Source organism: Pelodiscus sinensis, chromosome 3 (genome assembly GCF_049634645.1).
Source record: "Pelodiscus sinensis isolate JC-2024 chromosome 3, ASM4963464v1, whole genome shotgun sequence".
NCBI classification, from domain to species: domain Eukaryota; kingdom Metazoa; phylum Chordata; order Testudines; family Trionychidae; genus Pelodiscus; species Pelodiscus sinensis.
The window spans coordinates 136,729,978-136,754,436 of record NC_134713.1 but is presented as its reverse complement, the minus strand read 5'-3'; the positions used below and the strand labels follow the sequence as shown (position 1 = coordinate 136,754,436).

At 41.8% G+C, this 24,459-nt stretch overlaps 1 protein-coding gene and 1 long non-coding RNA gene across 8 annotated transcripts in view; one reads left to right on the top strand and one right to left on the bottom strand.

Annotated features, from left to right (window-relative positions):
- Window positions 1-17,412, top strand: part of LOC112547155 (uncharacterized) — a 31,828-nt gene extending 14,416 nt beyond the window's left edge. For 2 of the 5 annotated variants that reach the window (XR_012902848.1, XR_012902852.1), the window contains exons 4-5: window positions 119-4,376; window positions 13,030-13,165. This is a non-coding gene — a long non-coding RNA (uncharacterized LOC112547155). Of the gene's footprint in view, window positions 1-118; window positions 4,377-13,029; window positions 13,166-15,434 lie in introns of those variants that run through there. The other 3 variants (XR_012902851.1, XR_012902850.1, XR_012902849.1) reach the window with 3 other exon arrangements.
- The window catches only part of CRIM1 (cysteine rich transmembrane BMP regulator 1), a 336,829-nt gene that overhangs the window by 2,977 nt on the left and 309,393 nt on the right, over window positions 1-24,459 (bottom strand). For all 3 annotated transcript variants that reach the window (XM_075924932.1, XM_075924933.1, XM_075924934.1), the window contains 4 exons: window positions 21,487-21,708; window positions 14,387-14,581; window positions 13,100-13,222; window positions 5,157-5,344 (listed from right to left, as the gene is read on the bottom strand). In XM_075924932.1, the coding sequence (XP_075781047.1) occupies window positions 5,157-5,344; window positions 13,100-13,222; window positions 14,387-14,581; window positions 21,487-21,708 (728 nt within the window). The remainder of the gene's footprint in view (window positions 1-5,156; window positions 5,345-13,099; window positions 13,223-14,386; window positions 14,582-21,486; window positions 21,709-24,459) is intronic.

Below are 24,459 nucleotides of genomic sequence, written 5' to 3'. Positions count from 1 at the left end.
GTAAGGGGGGGGGGTCCAGTGATGTGGCTGGTTCTCTACTCAGTAGTTGCCCCGGATGTAGAAGTTTTTGTGCTCACTTGAAATTTGCAAAACTATCCACTAATTTTTGGTTCCTTAGTAATTAGGCACCCAATCTGAGACACTTAGTACTTGCTTCTTCAAAGGTGAAGAGAACCCAGTTTCAACTGACTTCATGGACACAAATCAGATATCAGGAATGGTAACACACACAAACCTGTAGGGGGACATTTTAACCTCCCTGGACATTCAATAATGGATTTAAAAGTAGCCATTCTTCTACAAAGGGATTTTACCACCCAGTTTCAGAGAGAGACTGCTGAATTGGAATTCATTTACAAGTCTGACACTGTCAATCTGGGCTTCAATAAAGATATTAATTGGTTAACAAATAAAAAGCCAATTTCCCATGCCTTTGACATTCTGATTTCGCATCAAAATCGATGAATGGGACACATCCAGACTACTTAATTAGCTTCATTAACATGGGTTCTACAATCGGCAGGAATCTGCTTTTGCTGGTATGTATAACTTGGATTCTGAAATTTCCACTCCTACTCATCTGATGAGGTGGGTTTTACATATGAAAACTCGTGATCCTATATATTTGTTAGTCTCTAATGTATGCCCTGTTTCTGTGAAATATCTGCTTTAATACACAATTATGCCTGTGTTGAGTCCCATTAACTTTAGCAGGTCTCAATGTAGGTCTAAAGGTTCAATCCACAGATAATTTTGAAGGATCAGGGCCAAAACATTACACTTCTCTGTAAAGCCTCTTTTTATATTGGAAAGACAGCAAACTCACTCTTGTCCAGTCACACTTAGTATAAATCTACTTTGGTATTAAAAAGATTTAAAATAATGGCTCATCTATAGTTGCTTCCTCTTTCAATATTAAGGAATACAATTTTTGGTAAGATTAATTTGTACAGTTTCCATTTCATCTATTAAAGAGAAAAAACGCTTAGATCTCTGAGGTTTTGGATTGATTTCATGTAATTTGCCTTATATGAAATCTCTAAGCCTTTTTTATTAGAGTTAAATATGTCCATTTATCTATATTCTTTAGGATCATTATGGCTAGCATCAGGACTTCTGTTCTGGTACTGTCAACTGTATCCTAAAACAGTGATGTTTTATTTTTTAAGTTATTCTGATATAAGTTTGCTTTGGATATAAAGTAAAATGTCATCACTTGTGTAGGATGAAAATTTTATGGCTGACATTTCCTTCTGTTGTTTTCTCTCGTACAAGCTGCCAATAGTTCAAATGAAAGGAGGCTTGTGGTTTCTAGCTAAAAACACTCCATTTTTGGGAAAGAAAACCATCATGTTTATTGGATTTTGCAGAGATTCAGGGTTATGTGGCTGAAGTGACTAATGCATTGATGGCAAGACTTCAAAAAGAATAACAGATCAAAGGCTTGTGTCAGTCTCAGCGATCTGATTTGTTACAATTATAAAGGGCTTCTTAATTGATTTATCTTTAAGTATGATTTCTAATGTAGTTATACTGTGAGAATTATTCATCTGCTTCTCTTAATGGTGAGAAGCCACATGCTCAATATGCCATAAAGCGAGGAAAATCGTGTCCCATACAGAACTGTAATGGGCACTGACCTATAGAATACTGAGGATCCAAAAAGGCCTATCTGCTCAAGACTATCTATAAAGAAAATTATTATAGGGAACAGGAGAACTCTCAAGCACAAAAATGATTGTAACCTTTCTACACCAGAGACCTTATTTTCATTCTTGTATCATTTGCACTGTATACAGAAACAATATAAATTATTATAATTAAGAATGATTATGTAGGAGGGGAAGAGTGGATAGCAAACAATGGCGGGATTTAAGTGCTGTTGTTAATATGCTCTCTAAAGAAAACAGAGAGGAGTCAGGGTGTCAGAAAGACTAGTGAATATGTACAACAGTATCCTAAGAAATGTCCCAGTTGTTGAAACTTACTAGTAAGTATCCTCCAGCTAACAGACAGAAGTACAAAAGAATTAGGGATATTTGGAGGAAATAACTCTGTCAAACAAAGGTGAGATCTTGAATAAAATGTGACCATTTGCATATTCAGAAGTCTCCAGAGGATAACTTGCCTATAATTGTGGGAAAACTGCATACATCTAAGCCAATGTGTCACACTATGCTGGTGTTAGATATTGAAACAAAAATGCTTCTGAAACAAGACTGGATAAGGTAATAGATTTTTCTAAATTTAGTTATAACACCAAAAACAAAGTTTCTGGTAGATTTCAACTACTTAGCAAATGTAGGGCCTGATCCAGCAAACCTTTATTCACTTGTTCACATAAGTTAAACTTAGATATAGCCCTTTCAACTTCGGTGCCAGATTTTGAGATTTTTGCTATACAGAGTAGTTCCACTTAAGTTATTAGGACCATTTGTAGAGCAAGATTCTTCTAACTGTGAGAAAAGGATCAGAATATGTCTTTAAATAACTTTGATTTTTCTTCTGACAGAACAATGCAAAAAGTAACATTTTACTACATTTAGGGGACATCTGATGTGATATGAAATCAGAAAATTAGTGAAGATCTGCCACACTCTCTCATCTGCTCCAATGATAAATTTAGAGAAGATATAATACAGCTGTTCCTACTCAAATTTCTCTGTGGGGCAAACATATCCTTTTTTACAGAGATTTGGGCACTGCTTCTGTGTTCTCTTCCCTTATCTGTTCTAGATATTTCTTCCCTAATCTGTTGTGTGTTATATACTCTTCCCATTGGCTGAGAACAGTGAACCATGGCCAATAGGAGCTGCAGGTGGCTCTACCTGCAGATGCAAGGCAAACAACCTGTCTGGTGGTCTGCGTGTGGCTTATTCTGATAAGCTGTGTGTGGCCCATGGGCCGCAGGTTTCTCTCCAGTTGCTACACTGTGCATTTACATGCTACTTTGTAGAATGACTGTAAGAGACAAGGAACATGTAGCTTGGGACTTGGGGCCATGGAGAGCACAGCTGGGCTCAGTGCAAGATTTACAGGCTCTCTGGCCGCGAAAGTGGCAAGCAAGATGGGGATTGGCGAGCATAGAGCGCAGCCCCCTAGGAATCCTAATCAAAGATGTGGTAAGAATCAACATGATGTGTACATGTCAGGAAAGCTAATGAAGGATTGTTATTTGTTATTACATTACCTTTTACATTGTGTATATCTCATTGAATTAATGAAATATGAATGGAACCTTGGAAATGCTAATGAATGACTTCCTGATTGTAACAGAAAATGCTAATTTTAAAGTAAGAAATTGTGAAGGAGTAAAGATTCTTTTCACATTGCTTTCTGCATGGAAAAGCTATAAATATGATTCAATAAAGGATCCAGCATTTCTGAACTATTTGGATATCAGAAGGAACCCCGAGAAACATATAGAAAATTAGCACATTACTGCATCTCTGCTTTCATTTCAGATTTATAAACTTAGACTCACCTGTTAATGTATTTTACTTGCTTTAACCTCTGAATAGCTCACTTCTCTTTCTTAGCTAGTAAACATTCAGTTAGTTTATTAGAACAGCTGGCTGCCAGTGTTGTGTTTGGTGTAGAGACAGTATCTATTTACATATCACCTTCATATTGGTTCACATAAAATTCATGTGGGAGGGGCACAGCCAAGGGGTTTGAGTGTGGGATGGGGCCGAAGTCTGAGGCAGAGGGCTGGGGTTCAAGGTCTCTGGCTGGGGTTGCAGGCTCTAAGCTGGGGCTAGGGATGAGGGGCTCAGAGCTGGAACAGAGGGCTATGTTGAAAGGGCTCTGTCTGGGGGTATGGGCTCTGGGGTGAAGTCAGCGATGAAGGGCTTAGGGCTGGGACAGAGGCAGGGGCATGAGTTGGGGTTCCATGGCCAGGCTTGGGCATGGGTAGGGCCAAGCCACTCCCTTCATGGCGAGGTGAGTCTGGGTTCAGGTTGAGGTTGCATTTGAGCTGGGGAGAGGCTTCTGGTTTAGGCTGTCCCCCTCTTTGCCACCATGGTGCAGGCTAGGTTGAGGATGGGGGTTGCCTTCCTTCCTGGCTGTGCAGGTGCCTTGAATGCCTACGCAGTACTAACTAGGCAGCTGTGTGGTCATACAACTTAAGTTCCCTATAAGTGGCAGACCACACTGGAAAGTATAAGGGGATTGTTTGTGATGTCATAGTAATACCGGTAAAAAGATCCAGGAGTGCATTTATTATTGGCTTGGTGAAATCTAATTATGGTCTATACTACCACTTTATGGTATCTGCCCTTGTTTTCTGACAGTTTCACCTGATACTGGCATTCACAGTTGTGAGCAGACAGCATAACGGAGCATCTATCTATTCGAACAGGGAAGTTAATAACATGGTATGTCTTGTATGAATCAGTGCCAAAATAATGTAATTCTAACAGACTTAATCCCAATAGCTTTGGTTATATACATATTTACTATAGTTGGTTTTGAAAATCTTGATAAGGTAGTTGAATATCTTGATAAAGTAGTTAGAAATGTGGCTCAAGATACATTTATTTTGTGGTATGATAGGTGAGTTGTTGGTAACTTTATGGAGATTGGGTTTTTATATGGAGTCAGCATTAAGGTTGTTTATGAAACTGTAAGTACAATATTTCTTTCAACTAGTTCTTAACTTTGAATTTCCAAACTTTCATATATTTTTTATAATTGCAATGCACTAATAATGTTTTCAATTTAATTAACATTTATTCATATCCTATGAAGCAATTTAAAGACTCTCAGGATTTTTATAACACACAATTTGAAAAAACTCCATGTACTGCATACAATAGTAATTATATTAGTGGAAGTCTATTTTAAAAATGCAATCAGTGTCTGCACTAATATGATTATAGCAGTCATTTATCCACTCACACTTTTTTGTATGCTTAGCTTGGTTTGTACCTCCCTAAAATTCAATAGTATATGGAGTACATAACTGGTGAATTTCATTGGACATAAGCATAACTGTTCTGAATTAGTGCAAACTGTTTGAGACAAGGAAAAAACATTTAAATTAGCTAACTTTAATTGGACTCAAATGTATCCTACAGTATATTTCAGGAGCCACTCCCCCACCCCCACCCCCCCAGAAAAGCAGAAATCTGGAAATAGAAATGTTAATACTGTACCTTTGTTGGGGCTCTGTAACAGGACACTGGTATCCACTGCTTCTTCTGATTGACAAGCAGAAGGGCTATTATAAGAACTAGGGCTATCATGATGGGAACTGTCACCCAGGCAACAGAGTTGAGAGACGTGTCTTCACTGGGGTGCAATTCAATGCCTTCTCTGAAATCTGCTTGAAGATGACTCATGTCTGAAAGAGTGAACATTTTATTTTTTTTGTTACCAACAAAAGTGCTCCTTCTTTGTCTTGGCCATAAACAAGAATAGGGTTATAGAGATATCAGTGTCAGTACGACAGCCTTGTACTTTTTTGTTAAACATCTTTGGAATGTTTGTATTGATGCTGAGGGAGAGCATCACACTTGTGATTTGTTATTAGCCACAGTTTTTGTGGCCCTGGAATAATTATTTCAGCAAATGACTACATATGTAAATAAGACACAGCTACTTATTTCTTCTAATATTGTATCTATTTTCATTTCTTTTATATCTTTGAGGACCTGTGTTACTGCAAGCTTTGCACTTGCTTCTTGTATTACTTCTGTATCTTTAGACCCGGTCTATGTCTTTTGTGGCCATTTTCCTATTGCCCCTTTAAGGCAAATAATAATGTATGCTGCTTTTCCTTAAATTGTTTTTGCTTCTTGCCATCCCTTTCATATGGGTTGATTAATACAGAAATCATGGTGCCTGCCTTCAAAGACTCAGCGTTGTTTATTTGGTAGGCTCTTTATTGGAGAAGCCTGGAGACTCACCTCAGCTGCATTCTTTCAATAGAGGCACACACTGGAAAAATGGTTACTTTCCTTATAGTAACTGCGATTCTTCAAGACAGTCTGTGCATGTGGACTCCACTAATGATGTGCTGGTGCCCCTGCACAGGAGAGCAGAAATTTTTCCTCTCGGGGTATCTTCTAGGGGTCACACATGCAATTCTCATGTTCTCCTGCTACTCCTCCCAAGTGCAGAACAACCCCACATACCAACACTTTTTTTTGTTGCCTGGAATGTCAATAATAAACTCCAAGCTGCAGGGATGGAGGGCTCGTTGTGAGATCCACATAAACTGACTTATCTAAAAGAACCACTGTTACTGAGGTGAAAAATTGTTTCTTTTTCTTCACACTCCTATACATGTAAATTCCACAAATGGTGTCTAGCAAACAGATCAACATGTTGGGGTGGCAGTGTGGAATTTACTGGAACAAAGATAGTACAATTACTCTTCGAATTCAAGTATCCACTCTTGATAATGCTTCTAATGAGCAGTGTCTAGTAAGCATACGAAGTAAAGACCATGTACATGCTATACATCTATCAGCAGGACCTTACTGAAGCATGTCATTGATGAAGTCAGTGCTCTGGTAGAAGGGCCTGAAACGTTTGAAGTGGCATTCAGTTTATTAATCTCTCAGGCTGCTTTCATACAGCTTACACAATCCAGTTAGATACTAGAAGATGCCGATTTGACATTAGCTCTGCCACCAACGCTATTAACACAAAGTTGACCTAAAAAGTCTCATTCTGTTCAAGTAATATAAGAGTTCTTTTAATATCTAAGCTAAGGCATTAAGTTTTATTTCTGCTGGAATGATGGAGTGTGGAGGAGAAAACTGGTAGGTGAATATACTGATTATTATGAAAATGCTAACTGTTCTTGGAATAAATTTAGGAGATGGTCTGAATGAGACTATCAACATAAAAACAGTGAACAGAGACAAGTCTCAGAAGGGTAGCCGTGTTAACTCTTGTTTCCCCCACCCCCCCGAAACCGACCACATGGTACCTGAGGGTATGTCTACACTACAAAGTTAGTTCGAACTAACATATGTTAGTTTGAACTAACTTTCATAGGCGCTACACTAGCGCTTCGTTAGTTCGAACTTACTTCGAACTAACGGAGCGCTTAGTTGGAACTAGGTAATCCTCATTCCACAAGGATTAAGCCTAGTTCGAACTAGCTAGTTCGAATTAAGGGGTGTGTAGCCCCTTAATTCGAACTAGTGGGAGGCTAGCCCTCCCCAGGTTTTCACCAGGGAAACTCTACTGCCCCCCTCCCTGCCCCGGACCTCTTAAAGGGGCACGGGCTGGCTACGGTGCCCGTGCCAGGTGCAAGCCTGCCAGCACCCAGCCAACAGACCCTGCACCTGGCACGGATCGAGCCAGCCATCCGATGCCCCCCAGCCCTCCCCCTCTTCCCGGGACCAGGCTGGCGGCTCCCGGGAGCTTGCCTGGGACCGCAAGAGGCGGGCACCCGCCTGGGCTAGTGCGGACATCGTGGACCTCGTCCACGACCTCCGCACTAAGCACAGGAAAGTGGCCGGCTTGGGCAGGATAGCTGCCAGCCTGGCCACCCAGGAGCAGGTGTGCAAGAGAATCAAGGGGGTCCACTGAGACCCCCGACCCTGAGCCCTGAGCTTACAATGGCCGTCCTGGGTCAGACCAAAGGTCCATCTAGCCCAGTAGCCTGTCTGCCAACAGCGGCCAACCCTAGAGACCCTGGAGGGGATGGACCGAAGACAGTGACCAAGCCATTTGTCCCGTGCCATCCCTCTCCAGCCTTCCACAAACCTTGGGCAGGGACACCACTCCTACCCCCTGGCTAATAACACTCCATGGACCCAACCTCTATGACTTGATCTCACTTCCCTTTAAACTCTGTTCCAGTTCTAGCCTTCACAGCCTCCTGCAGCAAGGAGTTCCACAGGTTGACTCTTTGCTTTGTGAAGAACAACTTTCTGTTACTAGTTTGAAGCCTGCTACCCATTCCTTTCCTTTGGTGTCCTCTAGTCCTTCTTTATGGGAACTCATGAAGAACTTTTCTGTATGCACCCTCTCCACCCAACTCCTACTTTTAGAGACCTCTATCCTGTCCCCCCTCCGTCTCCTCTTTTCTAAGCTGAAAAGTCCCAGTCTCTTTAGCCTCTCTTCATCTGGGACCTGTTCCCAACCCCTGATCATTTTAGTTGCCCTCCCCTCTCCCAGTCTCTCTCTTCCCCTCTCCCACCTCCTTTTCCCAGTCTCCCCCAGTTTTGTTCAATAAAGACAGATTCCATTTTGGAAGACACGTTATCTTTATTTTGTACATCAAGAAGAGGGGCTAGGGAAGGGTAGGTGGAAGGAGGTGAGGGAGGAATGGGGCACGAGCCCCCGATGGGGAGGATTGGGCTGGCTCTGCAGGCTTCTGGGGGTGGAAGCTCTCCTGCAGCCCCCCAATTGCCTCCTCTCCCCAGATGGCAGCCTGCGGCAAGTGCAGCCGGGCTGATGGCCGAGTGCTGTGATGTGCCCAGTGTGGGCACTCAGGGCACTCTAAGCCAGGACTGCTGTGCAAGCGGGGCACCCCTGAGAACTGTCTGTCCGGGGTGGGGGTCGGGACCCTTTAAGCACAGCCCTCAGCTAGCCTGAGACAGCATCTCCACGCTCTAAGTCCTCCTCTGATGCCCTGCCGGCACTGCTTCCGGCCATCCTTAAGCCCGGTTCAGGGTCCACTTAATGTGGACATGCTAGTTTGAATTAGGAAAACGCTAATTCGAACTAGTTTTTTAGTCTGGATCTGTTAGTTCGAATTAGCTTAGTTCGAATTAACTAATTCGAACTAAGTTAGTTCGAATTAAAGTTGAAGTGTAGACGTACCCTTAGAGAATAAGGGTATGTCTACACTAGCTCGTTAGTTCGAGCTAGGTAGGGTAATAAGGGGAAGCGGAGTTGCAAATGAAGCCCAGGATTTAAATATCCCAGGCTTCAAATGCATGTTCGCGGGCGCCGCCATTTTTAAATCCCCCTTAGTCCGAACTCCGTGCCCGCGGCTACATGTGGCACGGAGTAGGTAGTTCAAATTAAAGATCCTAATTTGAACTACCATTACTCCTCACGGGCATGGAGTTCGGACTAAGGGGGATTTAAAAATGGTGGTGCCCGAGAACATGCAAATGAAGCCTGGGATATTTAAATCCCGGGCTTCATTTGCAACTCCGCTTGCACTAATTACCCTACCTAGCTCAAACTAATGAGCTAGTGTAGACGTACCCTAACAGTTTTATTAGGGAATAAGATCAGAGTTTAACATAAGAGCATGGATTTTACTAACTCTAGAGGCAGAAGTAATAGCTAATAAATTAGTAGCTCCAAGAAAAGAGAATTTCAGAAATCCCATCTGGAGAAAAGATGGCACGTTTAATTGTTGCTCTCTGAGCACAGAGAAGCAGCTCACAAATCCCAGAGTATCCCTATGGATCAAAAGAGAGGCAAAGTCTCTCCAATGAGAGAGCACATATAACCTCTGCTATTTCCTTTTGCTATTTTCCCTAGTGTAACAGTCTTCTCTCAACATTAGTAGTGCTTTATTTTAGCATATCTTTCATTCATGCCTAACCAGAGTAAAGACCCTGGGAAAGCTAACCAGCTCCATCATATAGGTAGGATGAAAAGAGGTATAGAGATGACTGACATCTTCAGACAAGAAAAATTTAAAAAACAACAAATAGGCTTGCAACACCTTAGAGACTAACAAAATATAGATAGTATCATGAGCTTTCGTGGGTACAACCCACTTCTTCAGATGAATGGAGTTTAAGGGGTCCAGTTTTCAAATAAATAGCACAGTGACAAGATGGGGGGAGAGAAGGAAAAGGAAGGGGAAAGGAATTGTCAGAGCTAAATGAAGCTGATAAGAGCACTTAATACCCACTCTAAGTACCCTTTGTTTGGTTGTTTATGTCATTAGGATGTGGAATATAATGGGACATCCAGCCAACGTCTTTGTTTAGACTTCTGTTGTAGGTATCAAACTTGGAAATGAAATTAAGTTCTGTAGCTTCCCTGTCATGCTGGGTTTTGAAATTGTTTTGAAATAATATAGTGACTTTGAGATCCATTAATGAGTACCCGGGCAAGTTAAAATGTTCACAAACAGGTTTCTATGTGTTGCCTTTTTGGATATCTGATTTGTGTCCATTAATTCTCTCATAGAGACAGACCAGTTTGGCAGAGGGGCATTGCTGGCATAGATCACATCGGTGAATGTAGAGTTATAGGAGCCTCTAATATGGTGGCTTATGTGGTTAGGGGTTCTAAAATGATGTCGTTTGTATAGATGTGTGGGCAGAGCTGGCACCGGAGTTGATTGCAGGAGTGGGTTCCTGGGTGAGTATGATGGAGGTGTGCTGCATGGTTGCTGGAAAGAACTTGTTTCAGGTTAGAGGGTTGTCTGTAGGCGAGGATGGGTCTGTCCCCCAAGGCCTGTGAGAGTAAGGGTCATTTTCCAGGACAGGTTGTAGATTATTGATAATGCATTGGACAGGTTTAAGTTGGGGGCCCTAGGTGATGACAAGTGGTGTCCTGTTTTCTCTGTAAGGCCTATCTTGATGTAGCTGATGTCTGGGAACTTGTCTGGCCCTTTCAATCTGTTTTTTCACTCCTCCAGGTGGGTATTTCAGTTTTAAGAATGCTTTATATAAATCCTGTAAGTGTTTGTCTCTGTCTGTGGGATTGGAACAAATTTGGTTGTATCTTAGGGCCTGGCTGTAAACAATTGATTGGGAAATGTGTCTTGGATGGAAGCTAGAGACATATAGGCAGGGCTCGACAATTAATGTAATCTACTCGCCCGTGGTGAGTAGATTACAAGCCGGCACAGCCGCTCAGCGCGGTCTGTGCATGGGCAGCGTGCCAAACTGCGCAACTGGTGAGTGGGGCTCACTGTGGGTTGGCGAGCCCTGCAAATAGGTAACTGTACTGGTCGGTAGACATCCGGTATAAGGTGGTGGAAATGTGACCGTTGTTTAATTGTACTGTAGTGTTAAGGAAGTGGATCTTTCGTGTGGACTGGTCCGGGCTAAGGGTCATGGTGGGGTGGAAATTGTTGAAATCCCTGTGGAATTCTTCAAGGATCTCCACCCTGTGGGTCCCTATGATGAAAATGTCATCAATGTAGTGTAAGTAGAGTAAGAGTGCTAGGGGGTGAGAGCTGAGGAAACATTGTTCAAGGTCAGCCATATGTTGGCATATTGTAGGGCCACATGGGTGCTCATCCTGGACTTTACTATTCTTCTTAATGGCTTCAGATACATACTCAACTGATACTGGTGACAAGACTTGTGTATGACCCTCGCCAAGAGAACTATTAGGGCTAATGAACGTCAGCTCTTGGTCCCCTCAAAAAGAAAAGAACGAAGTCACTCAAGAGCAACTCTTGAGCTTGCCAGATCCACAGATGAGTAACAATAGTAACAAGAGTCAACAATTGAAGCCAAAGCTGATATGTCTGCCAAGGGGAGATTGACCAATGCTAATAGGCCAGCCTTGATACTACACACAAGCCTAAACAATAGTGACACATACAAGAAAATCTGAGGACTCCAGTATCTCCAGAGTTGCTCTGCTACTACATTCTTGGTAACTTAAAAACAAACACACACACACAAGAAACAGTGTGATGGGAGGGAGAGAGATTCTAAGCTCAACAGATGCTTTCTTAGGGGACATTGATACCATGTCCTCCTAAAAATAAATGTTGATCTCCTCTGACAACAAATCCATAGTCTCCCTGCTGAACTTCTCCAATAAAGATTATATGGGTCTAAAATCACATTTTTAACCACAGTACAGAACAAGGACGCTTTGGGCCAACATTTTGCATGAATATTTCATTACCCTAAACAGCCAGAAAACAGAAAATACACCTTTAAAAACATGTGCGGCTATTGCCAGCTTCTGACTGAACAAAAACACAGGCATATTTCTTGCAGTGAAGGTTTAGTCCAGTAATTTAGTATTCAGAATTCTGTTTACCATATAGAAATGTCTTTTGGTGCTTTAACATTCAACTTGAGCAAAAGAACAGTTTTAATAGCGTCTACACTAATTTTACTTTTTATTCCAAACATTGTTTATCATACTAGACACTTGTTCCATGGGATTATCTGCCTCTGTGGTTGGACATAATGCCTGGGGGAAACAAAGGCCAACAGTACAATACAACAGCAGTTCCGTGCACCGTCACTAGTGACGAGAAGGAACTGAGGGTGGTGGGTGCTGGTGGTGTCCCTTATACCATGCCATGCATGCACTGATCTAGAGGGCAAGCAGACTATGTCCTCTACAGATATTGCTGAGGGAAAGATTTCTGGAAGCAATGCATGTGGTGAGCACACACATCTAATGAGGAATGGATGTGAGTAAGCACTCAAAAAACTATTTTTTTAGTTACAGTAAAACTCTGATAGTCCGGCATCCAACTGTTCGGCAGTCTTGATATTCCGGCATCAAAATGCCAAGCGCTCCTGACCAGCTGATTAAAAAGTAACCAGACAGAACATAAGGTTTGGAGGGGGGGGGGGGGAGCGGGGGAGCGGGATCATGTTACAGTATGGAGAAGAGCATTTTGCTTCAGTGAAGGGGAAGGAGGATCAGGTTACAGCATGGAGGAGAGAGACAGAAAGAGGAAAGGGGAGGGGAGAGGGAGGAAGATTGTGTCCTGGCTAGCTGTTAAGCCGTGCAGCTGTACCCGACCTCCCGATTCTCTGGCAAATCTGATAATCCAGCACCACCTAGGTCCAAAAGGTGCCGGATTATCGGAAGTCTACTGTACTTTGTTTTCTAACTAACTGTATATATTAATAATCTCTTTAACATTACACACTGGAACTCATTTTAAATTTTTATTTTGCTACTTTAAAATAAATATAATTTAAAAATTGAAGAACGGGCATGCATTCCTACCAGAATGAAACATTTCAGGCATTCTGCTTCTAGTACGGAATGCTAGATTTAATTATTTCTGGTTTTTAACATACAGAAATTATGTCTCAATCTTACCCAAATACTCTGAAAGCCTATCAAAAAGATAGCTCATTTATACCTTTACTTTCTTCCTAGGACAAGCGGATGTGTTTAAACATGTGTTAAAACATGTTGAGAAATCACAGACCTCACTGCCAGCTCTCACCTCTATGGAGATGGACAATGTCATTTTCACTAGGTGTAGGCCAAATTGGTGCTTCTAGTTCAGTATCTCCTCGATGATTTGTTTTCTCAATGGGGACGTTGGTGGGCTCAGGTACATACATCTCTGTAAGATAAGATAAATATTTTTTCATAAGTCCATGAAGTCAGAACATTGTGGTAGCCATGAATGGATGCTGGGCTCTTAATTCAGAAAATATTTCTTGTGTATTGGCACCCTTTTAACCCTGTGGATCTTATTGGTGGTTCATCATTAGTGTTATAGAATTTTTTATCTGCTATAACCTATTAATTGAGTACATTTAGAAAGTTATTATTTGTGCAATGGATCTCCCTATCTTTTACTTCATTTCCTAATGTACAGGATACCAGTGATTGCTACTCTACCATCCCAATGTAAAATGAATGGGATAGTCCAGTACTAATTTTTTTAATGAAAATATCTTTTCACCATATAGAATATATCTGGTAAGATTATCTAGTGCAATCTGGTTCATTTGTGCTGCTCTAAGTGGCATAAAAGGCCAAGAAAGGAGCTGGATCACTGCAGCTGGTGTAAAGTTGGCAGGACTGGTTCCTTTGCAGCCCCTTATGTAGGGGCATCACAGAGTTAGACATAGGGCATGGCTGAAGCTCTCTGACTGTCAGGTAGCCTTCTGGAGGTTAACAGCTGGTATAAGTAAGAATAATTGTTCTAATAAACTAAGTCTGATTCAGGAAGCTGCACCAAAGTCCCTTGGTTCCATTTGGTGCACAGTTGAGAAACTGTCCCATTACATTTATGTTACAATGAAAAGTACTCATATAAGCCATGTACTGTGTTATTAATATAAATAATTTGAAAAAAGTATCCAGGACTTGTGAAGCAACAGAAACATTAGGCACCTGTGGAGTCTGCAAGGACATCAAAATATTTCCACTCACACTTCATAGATGTATTTCACTGATCTAATAATTTTATGAAAGGTCATTCAGAGAGAGCAATGACAAAACAATTAATCTTTTGAGTTAACATTTCTTCCTTAGGACATGTGAGATTTAAACGATACACCATTGTGCACTGCTTTCCTATCTGCAGTGAGTATTCAATTTCCTGAGTTCTTTTCCTGTGTGTGTCTGTTTCTTGTGATATAAGCCACAGCTCCCCTGTTATCCTTTGAATATGTTGCTCAATATAAACCAGCACTCAAAATGGGTACAATAATCTATGCCTGATTACAGCCTTTGAGAACAGTATAACTTGTACATTTTAGCACCATGGTTTTATTACCTGGACACATGGGACAGCAACTCCCCTCAACGTTGATGGGTTCTACACAGGGGAGAGGAGGACAACTGACAGTGGAGCAAAGGGTCTGCCCCTGCAGGCAGTAGCAGTGTGTGCAGCTGTCGATGTCCCAACGTTCCTCATCTGCATATGTTTTTCCACTGAAGTGACATACCACCCTCTTTGGTATTGTATCTTCTGTTGAAAAAAAATTGCCCTGATAAACTTGAGATGGCAAAATATAAACATATAAAATCCAAGAATTAAATAATTTAAAAAATGGCATGAGCCCAATTTCTTAAAAATGTAAACACATGTTACATTAGTCAATGGATATGGAAGTCAGGACAGTAGAATGTAAAAATACCAGATGCTTTGCAAAAATGTTACAATTTTGTTACCAGTCCAGTTTCGTATGTACAAGCAAAACAAATGGGAACATAAAACTTAAGAACAGCGATTTTCTGTTTTTTAAAATATAATGTTTAAGTGTGTTCTTTAGATTTACTATGTTCCCATTCCTAGTTCAGTTATCTTGCCTGTATGCATCAGACCCATTTTGACACTAACAGAGTGTAGTTGTTAGTCAAAATAGTGTTGTAGGACTCTACTTATAAAATACTTAACAGTATTTATAGTATCAAAAAACAAAATATTGCTCAATTTTCAGTTATATTTGGGATTTAAACTTTGTAATAGAAACAGAGCATTAGAGAATACAGATGACTTTCCAGATTACCTTTAAGAATAGGTTTCACTTGATATGTATCAGAAGCTTATGAGTTTAGGCACTTTTTTATTATTTTAAAATTTTTACACACCATGAAAACTTTGAAAAATTGAAAAACAATTTTAAAATGCTCAGAACCAAACATCAGTATTATCCTACAAAATGATAAAAATAAAAATTGAATTTTGACAAACCAAATGATATGGCATTACACAGAGTACTCAGAGAGAGTAGATCCCATTTAATAGAATTAATGCAAAGACATTTTTTAATTGTTAAAGTAAATGAGTGAGTACCCTAAATGTTTTTTATTTCCTATAGATTTCATCTTAACTAAAACTTGAACGAGGAAAATACTGCTCCATGAGTATTTAGTGCAGTGGAAGGAGGAAAGAAAGAAGCAGTAGAGCATCCATGTGCAAAAGTGCAATCCCATCATCCCCTGATGAACATACAACAGGAATGAATAGGAGTGGTCATGAAAGATGGGGTGCCCAACTCCAACTGCCTCTTCTGATAGCTACTACTGTCTCCAGTAAAAGACCATGTAAATGTCTGAACCAGTCATTAATCAAATAAAAAAAAAGCCAAAAATAAGCACAAGACAAACAAGAGTCCATCTTCTTGCTCTATTTCTCTGCTATAAGCAAGAAGGGGGTTCTCAATATTAAATAACCATGTCTCCCCATAAGACAGGAGAATGCAGAACATGGAAGGTGAGTTTGGGGAAAAAAGCAATAGAAAAATTAGAGGAAAGGAAGGATGTGCTGAACTTGTAACTATACTAAATATGATATCTAGAAGCAATCATGAAATGGATCTAAAAATAAAAAGCAATTTAAGACATAATGTGGGAACCTCTGTTTTAAAAGTTCCAACAGCAGAGGAAGATACTAGCCCTACAGATTTTGCCAACAAAATTCATTCTCAATCATGGGATAAAAAACTCAGGAGGTCTGTATAGCAAGAGATGCTTTTGGAGAAGTGCTCAGGAAATCATCTAAAAGCGGAACAACAGGAAGCCATATTTTCAAATATAAACAAAGAAAAGCTATTGAAAGCTGCCAAAAAGAGCAAAAGATATTTTATAAATGTTCCAAGGTTTTTGTTTTTCCCAGATGTCTACCCCACCATTCACAGAAATAGCAGCGAGGAAAGAATCTAGAGACGAAAGGAATAAAAAAATTATTATACAGGCTTTTTTATAGCCAAACTTTCAGATTAGGGAACTTAATGTCAGCGGACATGTTCCTACAGTCAGTAAAACCAAATAATTAATCTCACACACTGCAAAAAGCACAAAATAATGGAAAACAACGGAAATGTACTTATTTACAGTCTCCATAAAAACACTTTCCTACAGAAAATATAGCAAGTCATCATTAGTAGACTATGTTTGAGAAGTAACTGAAATCTTGCTTTTTATATTCTGGATTTATTTGTTGCTACAAAAAGGGAAATTAGCAGGTCATACCTGCTATCGAATTTAGGTATTTGCAATTCAAACAGAACAACATTGTGTTGGTATATGGAAATTTGAAAGCAACATTGATTAAGCAGTAACAAATTAAATAAAATTAAGTAGACTCTTTCCTTTCCTAAGAAAAGAGAAATGTAAAAAGTTAACAAGCAACATATGCAGCAAAGAATATCTTAGATATTTAAAACTCTTTCCATTTTAACAATCTAAGATGGTCTTAAGGCTATTAGCCAGGGGATAAAATGGTGTCCTTGGCCTCTGTTTGTCAGAGGCTAGAGAGGGATGACAGGAAACAAATCGCTTGATCATTGTCTTCGGTCCACCCTCTCTGGGGCACCTGGTGCTGGCCACTGTCGGCAGACAGGATACTGGGCTAGATGGACCTTTGATCTGACCCAGTACGGCTGTTCTTACATTCTTATGTTCTTACTAACTTAGTAGATGAGGACTTTAAAAAAATAGCAATCACATAAGGTTCAATTCTCCATTCCCCTTACAAAGATGTAAATCAGGCTTAACTGTACTGATGTCAACAGATTTTCACTAGCACAAACAAGAAAAGTAGGAAGCCATGATTTTTAATATGAGTATTCCTCTTTAATTTATAAAATACCAGAGAACAAAATTTCATTTTACATGACTATTTCACAAATTTTGTTAAAATAAAATTAATATGATAACACAGATGTGTAGCTATGGAATTATGATTTTTAATTCCCCTCTTATGTTAGAGTCAAGCTGCACACAATTTTTGTTGAGTTAAAAAAACACCAATAACAGATGCAATATGACGACACTGGTTATCATTTGGGATTTTTATACAGCATAATATACTTCACATTTCTGATTTTCTCTCTCTTCCGTACTAGGAAGTTATTTATCTGAAAACCACATTTGTTACACTACATGTTCTCCTATGATTTTTGGATAACTAGTATATTTTACAAAATTAAACATTCTTTCTACTCATTCTGAACTACAACCTCTAATTCTCAAATTACCTATCAAACTCCTCATTAACCATCTAGGATAGTAGCCCTTTTTGGTATCAGTACAATAAGGCAAGCCAGCCAACATGCAATATTTATTGCTCTCCTCAGTCAAAGCAGAAAGGCCAGATACGCAACCTTCAAAATGTTCAGTGTTCTCAACTCCTGCTCATTTTAATGGGAGTTGAAGTATTGAGCACCTTGCTTCATGAAGCCCAGAAACTGTAGCCAAAATAAGCACAAACAAAAATAATAGAAATAGATGCCAAAAGGAAGGGGAAGATGTTCAAAACTAACAGACTGCCTATGTCTTTAAGAACACTGGACAGAAACATTTCTACTTAGTCCACAAAGGAATCCAAGAAAATAGACACTGCCCAATGGAACTTCACCTCGATTATGCTTTAAATACTGTTCAGAACATAGCTTTACAATCCTAGCGACCCTGTCAAAATAGCTTCTCCATACTGAACTTGAAGACAGCTTACAAAATGCTAGGTGCAGATCCACAAGGACATTCTGCAACTCCGTGGAATAACAAAAGGGATGGATTAAAAATAAAGGTGTGGTGGAAAATCTAGTCAGAATTGCAAAAGGATCCACCAGCTGGCAAAATCAGTGCGATACAGTCTGCTGTATAAGTATTCGGCATGGTGAAGGAGCCTTACCACAGAGCTATTCAACTCAAATTCTAAGTGGATCTTGGAAGAAGGGAGAAATACAGAGTATCTTACCGGGGTCTTGTGTCTTTGTCACATGGCCACAGAGGCTACAACTTGTTATCAGAACATTCTGCAGAGGAACATTCTGCTGAGGGGGTCTCTGAGGGTTCTAACAGATAAAGTCTTAAGAAAATAGTGTGTGCTGGAGGATGTAAAGAGAGGGTTTCCTGTTCTCAGAACCCCTTCAATAAAGTTATTAGGATGCAGAAGACAAGGACACCTGATGAGGAATTGAATTTTCTTATTTCCATTCTGTATTCCTCAAACAACTGTGATCAATTCAATCAAACTTAGTCCAAGTGCACATCTACACTACCCTGCAGTTTGGATTACAGCAGTGCAAATAGCTGTGAGCAAAGTGCTACCTTATAACTCTCATGTATGCGTACTGCAGGTGCAAACTAAAAGATTCCTACTTTGCATTAATATAATTCTGTCTGGAGAGGACTGCATTAATTCAAACTAGGAACCTTTTAGTTTGTGACCGCAGCACCCATACACGAGAGATACAGAGCAGCACTTTGTTACACAATGTTATTTACTCCAAATTGCTGGGCAGTGTAGACATGCCCTAAGACTTCCCTAACTCTATAACTCCAAATGAGATTTCCCTTCCACCCCAATGATGAATCAAGAAAGACTCCACCACTTTGCACAACTAAGCGTACATGCAAATGATGCCCCTTCTTTACATGACCACAACAGAAGATGTACTAAGTTGAAAGTGCATTTAATACAAAGATGCATGTATGTTTTAATACTAGTTTCTTATATTTCTCTGCATGTGTGAAAGGTGAAACTTTGGCTGTGTGTGACAGAAACTGATTAGGATGATGATGGTCCGTTATTACACGTGGCAATAGGAGAGAGTATGCAGACCTCAGGTCCGGCCTTAGGGCAAGGAGAGCAAGGTGGTTGCCTTGGGCCATGCGCCTTCAGGGCCCCGTGCTGCCTGGCGCCCACCCCACCTGCAAGCCACTTGGCCACGTGGTGCAGCCAACCATAACATGCCGCTTTGGGCCCTGCAAACTCTTTGACCAGGCCTGGGAGACCTTAACTATCCTTTTCCAGACTTTCTAGTACTTGTGGACTTTTTTGAAAAAAGAGAAACAAACCCTAAGAGAGGTTTAAAGTGTCTTTGTGTTGGCTGACTCTTAACATCATTTCAACATGAACTATCTGTAACTATATTTTATCATGTTGGAGGAAGATGGCAGACACACCTATGTTGAGGTATAGAGCTTTCCATTATTTGAGCTTCTTGTGATCTTTTATTGAGAAATTAACACCTTCATTGTTTGCGGCAGCTGGACTTACCCAAGAGCATTCCCCTGCTAAATATCGTAAGTGCCTTCTCTTGATCCCAGGAAAGTCTGTTCTGGTTTTAGCAAGATCAAAAATTTTGAAAATCACCATTTTCCTTATATCCATTGTTGTCTCCGGGGGAGGGGAAAAGGACATTGGTAGCATGCCAAAATAACAGCTTAACATAAATATTCTTAGTTTTGCGATCATACTGCAGATGATCTTATACCAGAAATCCTTGGAGCTGCAGGGCCAATTGTGGGAAAGGGACAGCTGGGCTAGTCTTCCTCCAACTACCTCTTAGACATAGCCAATGTGCTGCTGGGGCCATCTCACGCTTTGGGGAAACCAGATGTGGGAGGATATCCCTTAACTCAATGTGGCAAATGGGAAAAAGGAGGAGAGAAAAGAGAGATGGGGCAGGCTTCCTATCACCACTTTCCAAGATGGGCTCCTGGAACCAAATACTACATCTCTCCTCTCCAAATAACACTTTCTCCTGCTGATAGCCAAGGTAATAAGACCAATAGCTCAAGCAGTAGAAATCTGAAGCCCCCGCCCCGTCTGACTCTGTTCCAACCTGACTGCCACTGGGCTCCAGCCCTGCTGCTACAGGGTTTGGGCTCGGCAGGCTGCTGCCAGCTGGCTGTGGATCTCTGGGGACCTGCCCTTGGCTCAGCTCTGGCCCTCCTCCGACAACTGTCACTGCTGGCTCCATGCGCCATAGCCCTGACAAACCGCTGCAGGGGAAGAGGGGGGAGAAAGCCCCTTCCGGTCTGGGGTAACAGTAGCGTGTGAGCGCACTGTCTGGAGCCTTTCTCTGTTCTCCCACTGGCCAGATTCTGCCGAATGGGAGCAGCAGAAGGCCTGAAGACAAGTAAGTTTCTCCCACCCCCTCATGCACAGACCTGTACCCCCAACCCCTCTGAGCTGCCACACAGCAGGTGGTTGAAGGTCTGACAGCCATCAAGTGAGGGGGGGGGCTGCCATTTAAAAAACAGTTCATGAGGCGCTGAGATCCATAGGGGGGTGGGACCATGGCAGGATCCGCCCAGGGGTGTGTGTTGGGACTAGGGTGCACCTTGGCCCCTGAGCCACCACTCAGCGGCTGGCTGAAGCTCCTGCAGTTACCATGCCGGCAGCAGGACCCATGTGGCAGGGGGGTAGAGAGGGAAGAGAACGGATTGGGCTGGCAGAGGGGGAAGGAGCCCTGGCTAGCGGACGGGAGGGAGGGAGAAGGGTCCTTGGCTGGAGAGAATGGGGGAGGGAGAAGGAGCCTGAGCTGGTGGAAGGGAGAAGGTGAATGGGCCCTAGTAGGGCATCCCTGCAGCCTGGCCCTCCCCGGTGGTTGGGGAGAGAGCCAGGATTGCCTACCCCTGTGATGGGGGGTTGACGAGTGCAACGAGCAGCTCTTTACTTTATTCCCAAGTAGCAGGACTGTCAACCAGTGTTCCCTCTAAGCTGCAGCAGCATAGCTTCAGGGGTGAGTAATCAGCTCTTCCCCACCCCCAGTCAGTCAGCTCTGTGCTGGGAGTCTTGAGCCTCTGACTGGGTGGGGCTGATTAATCACCTGTGAAGCTGTGCTGCAGCCCAGTTTCGAGGAAACAGTGCTGACGATAGAATTTGCTGGGCCCTGGGGAAGCGCTCAGTGCTGCGGCCCCTCTGAATGGGGTAGAGACTTAGGCAGAAGAGGCAGGGCTGGGGGCCAGCCTCCCCGATCCAGCCCTCAGTGCTGCCTGGACTGAGCTGCGAGGGGCTCCAGCAGCGAGTTAAAGGACCCAATGCTCCAGCTGCTACTGCCTCTCCTTCTCCCACCTTCCACCCATCGGCAGCTCTGCCAAGTAGGGAAGAGCAAACTAGTTTGTTTATTTGCTTACCTATACAATAAGGGCAACACTGTCCTTTTCTCAAAACAGGTCTCTCACAGGATACTGGAGGGCAAGATTCAGAGTAGCAGCTAATCACACCATCCATGCAAATACAACTAGTGCAGACATTGGGTTTCCAGGACTCAGCTGTCAGGAAAATATCTCCTTCGTCGTTTTTACAGTAACTGGGCATGCTTTCGTTGCTTGATGAGGAGGGCTGAAGAGGTTCATCTGGAAACATGAATAGACAGATCAGCAGAAGTAAAAAACGGTTACTTACTACATCAGTCAAGACCACAGGACTACCCTTTCGGAACAGACATGCTAGCTGGGAAAATCTCAGAAATGTGTGGCCTGAGTTCCATGCAGAATGAGTATGGAGTTTTTTCTACTGAGACCCAGTTTGGCTACGGTTATTTGAGTCAAGATGCTGGGGTGATGTTCCTCGCACCCACCTGCCATTGTGATACTGGCAAACTTGAATCCTTTGTCTCTTTAGGAGAGCTACTATGACTGAATGCTGTAAAATGGCTTTGCAGACTGAAGGCCTAGTTAGCACTATTGATATGAGAGTTAGCAAATTGGACCCTGATACCGGGACCACAGACAGGGCACTTGGTGCCAAACAGACTATAGACGCTAGAAGGGACGGTACTGCCATGCTGGCAGAAAGGCAGTGAACAGATGTAATCAGCACTACTGCTACTCTTCTCTTATCCATTAAGAGATACAAGAGGGTCCATTTTAGGCCACTTGCTCCCTTTCAGCTTTGGAAACTGAGACATGTCTAAAACAAATTGACTCCTTTGTGCTTCAGTTCTGAGGGTCTCAGAGAAGGCGACTTCTTTCTCAGCTCAACTTTGGAAAGATACTCCTTCCTAACTGTCTTTAAAAAGTTGACTGTGAATCTCAGTCAATAAGAGGGGTTCCTTAGATATCTTGGGACTCCTGGGGGAACACACTGGGCTATTGATGGCTGAATGACTGGAAGGAGGATTGAGCCTTAGCTCTTGTCCTTGTTTTCCAGCCTTGCTCCTGTTGTCTTGCCTCATTCCAGGCAATCCAGCTCTGACCTTTGGCTCAGATTCCTGTCAACTGACTTCAACTCCAAGCATAAAGGCCTGACTCCTGTTCCAAGCATGAGGCATGACTACCCATGTCTCTAGTCTCTGAGAAACCCTCAATTCGCTTTGTGGAACTGGAACATATTTGTTCATGGAGGAAACCAGGGGGTGGACTTTCCTGGCCTCTGTGATTGTGAAAATCTCTCCATGGAGACTTAAAAATAGCCTCCCAAGTCCATATATGGGGAGCTAACTGACCTAAGAAACCCAGAAGTGCCCCAGAAACATCAGTGAGAGCTGGTAAGCGTTCAGCCTTTTTATAAACCAAGCTATCTAATCTACTGCCCATATACAAACTTAGGAGGGTAACTATAGATGCCATTTTTTTTAAATTGGCCAATGGAGGTTTGAGGAATTTGATACATCTTGGATAACAATAAGAGATATAGGACCATTTGAAGTTTATCTATTTTAACCCCACTTCCCCCCCCGCATTCTTTTATATTAATTCTCTTCTTTTTGCAACATCTCACAGTTTACTAGCATTGGCAGACTAGGGCTGGATTGTGCTGTCAAGAGAATGAGAATGGAAGAGGTTGCACTGCAGTTGTAGCCCCTGCAGAAATTCTTACCAACACCCTCATCAGGCTGATGCCCTGTAGTGCAGCTCGGTTTTCCCTAGGTTTCCACTATGTCTGGCCCTCTTTTCTGGCAGTTAGAGATGTTTACAGTGCCTCACTCCTCACAGCTTCAGAAGGGTGATGGCAACATCAGCACAGAACAGTCTCTGTTTTTTGGATGCACTGTCACTGGTCCTTGTGGAATTTGGGGGCAAGAAGGCTCCTTGTGACCTCTTTCCATATATAGTCAACCACACTCTGGTCTAAGGATGTTAAGGACTAGTCGATTAGGATGCTTATCAGATAGTTGAGTCGACTAGTCGATTATCTCCCCCCCTCCCGTTGCCACTATCAGATAGAGGCAGCAAAGGAGAGGGGAAAAGGGGAGTATTTCAAAGTGGCAGTGCCATATGGAGCCGGTACTGAACTCTGTGCGGTGCTGCTGCTTTGAAATGCCGAGGCAATGGGACTTCCTACTACCCTGGGCTGTATGCGGAATTCTGCATTCTCCTTTGAAATGTAGAAGAGCCCCCACTGGGGGCTCTTGTACATTTCAAAGGAGGAAGGCGGAAGTGCCTATCGACTAGTTGAGTGGTCGATGGAAATTCCATCGACTACTCGACTAGTAAATTAACCAGTATTTAACATCCTTAGTCTGGTCCTTATATAACATTCTGTATATTTTATACTCTCTTCATCTTTTATATGTGTGTCAAGAAAAACTAGACCTAACAAAGCAGATTCTTTGCCACATCAATACCATTACCCTCTCCTTAATTTGAAATATTGCTGTTTATCGTTAACAATTATGTTATACTCTTATTAGCTGTTCTATTGCCAACTTTAACGAGTATTAAAATGCTCTTACTGAAAACAATTTGTCTTAATATTTCAAATAAAGTTTCATTAGTCATTACAGAATACCCTTTACTAAAATCCAATATTAAGTTTACTGTGCTACATTTATCCAGTAGTATAGGAATTCTATCAAACACTTCATCAAATTTATCCAGCATGATTTGTTCTTTATAAATCCATTTGATATACTGGCTTCTTCAGCTTCTAGGTATTTGCACATGTCTTTCTTCTTTTCATAAATGATTGATTCAAGAAATTAGATTATCCCCCTGCCAACAAAGAGTTGTTATCTGCAGTGTATTTGTTAGAGTGTTTTGTGCTTGTCTGTGTTAAATGATTCAAGCAGTGGGGCTTCTATTAATTCCTATGGGAGACAATACCAATCTAAAGGATATTACTTCCTTTACTCTAGTCTATTCTATTATTGCAAGAGTGGCTAT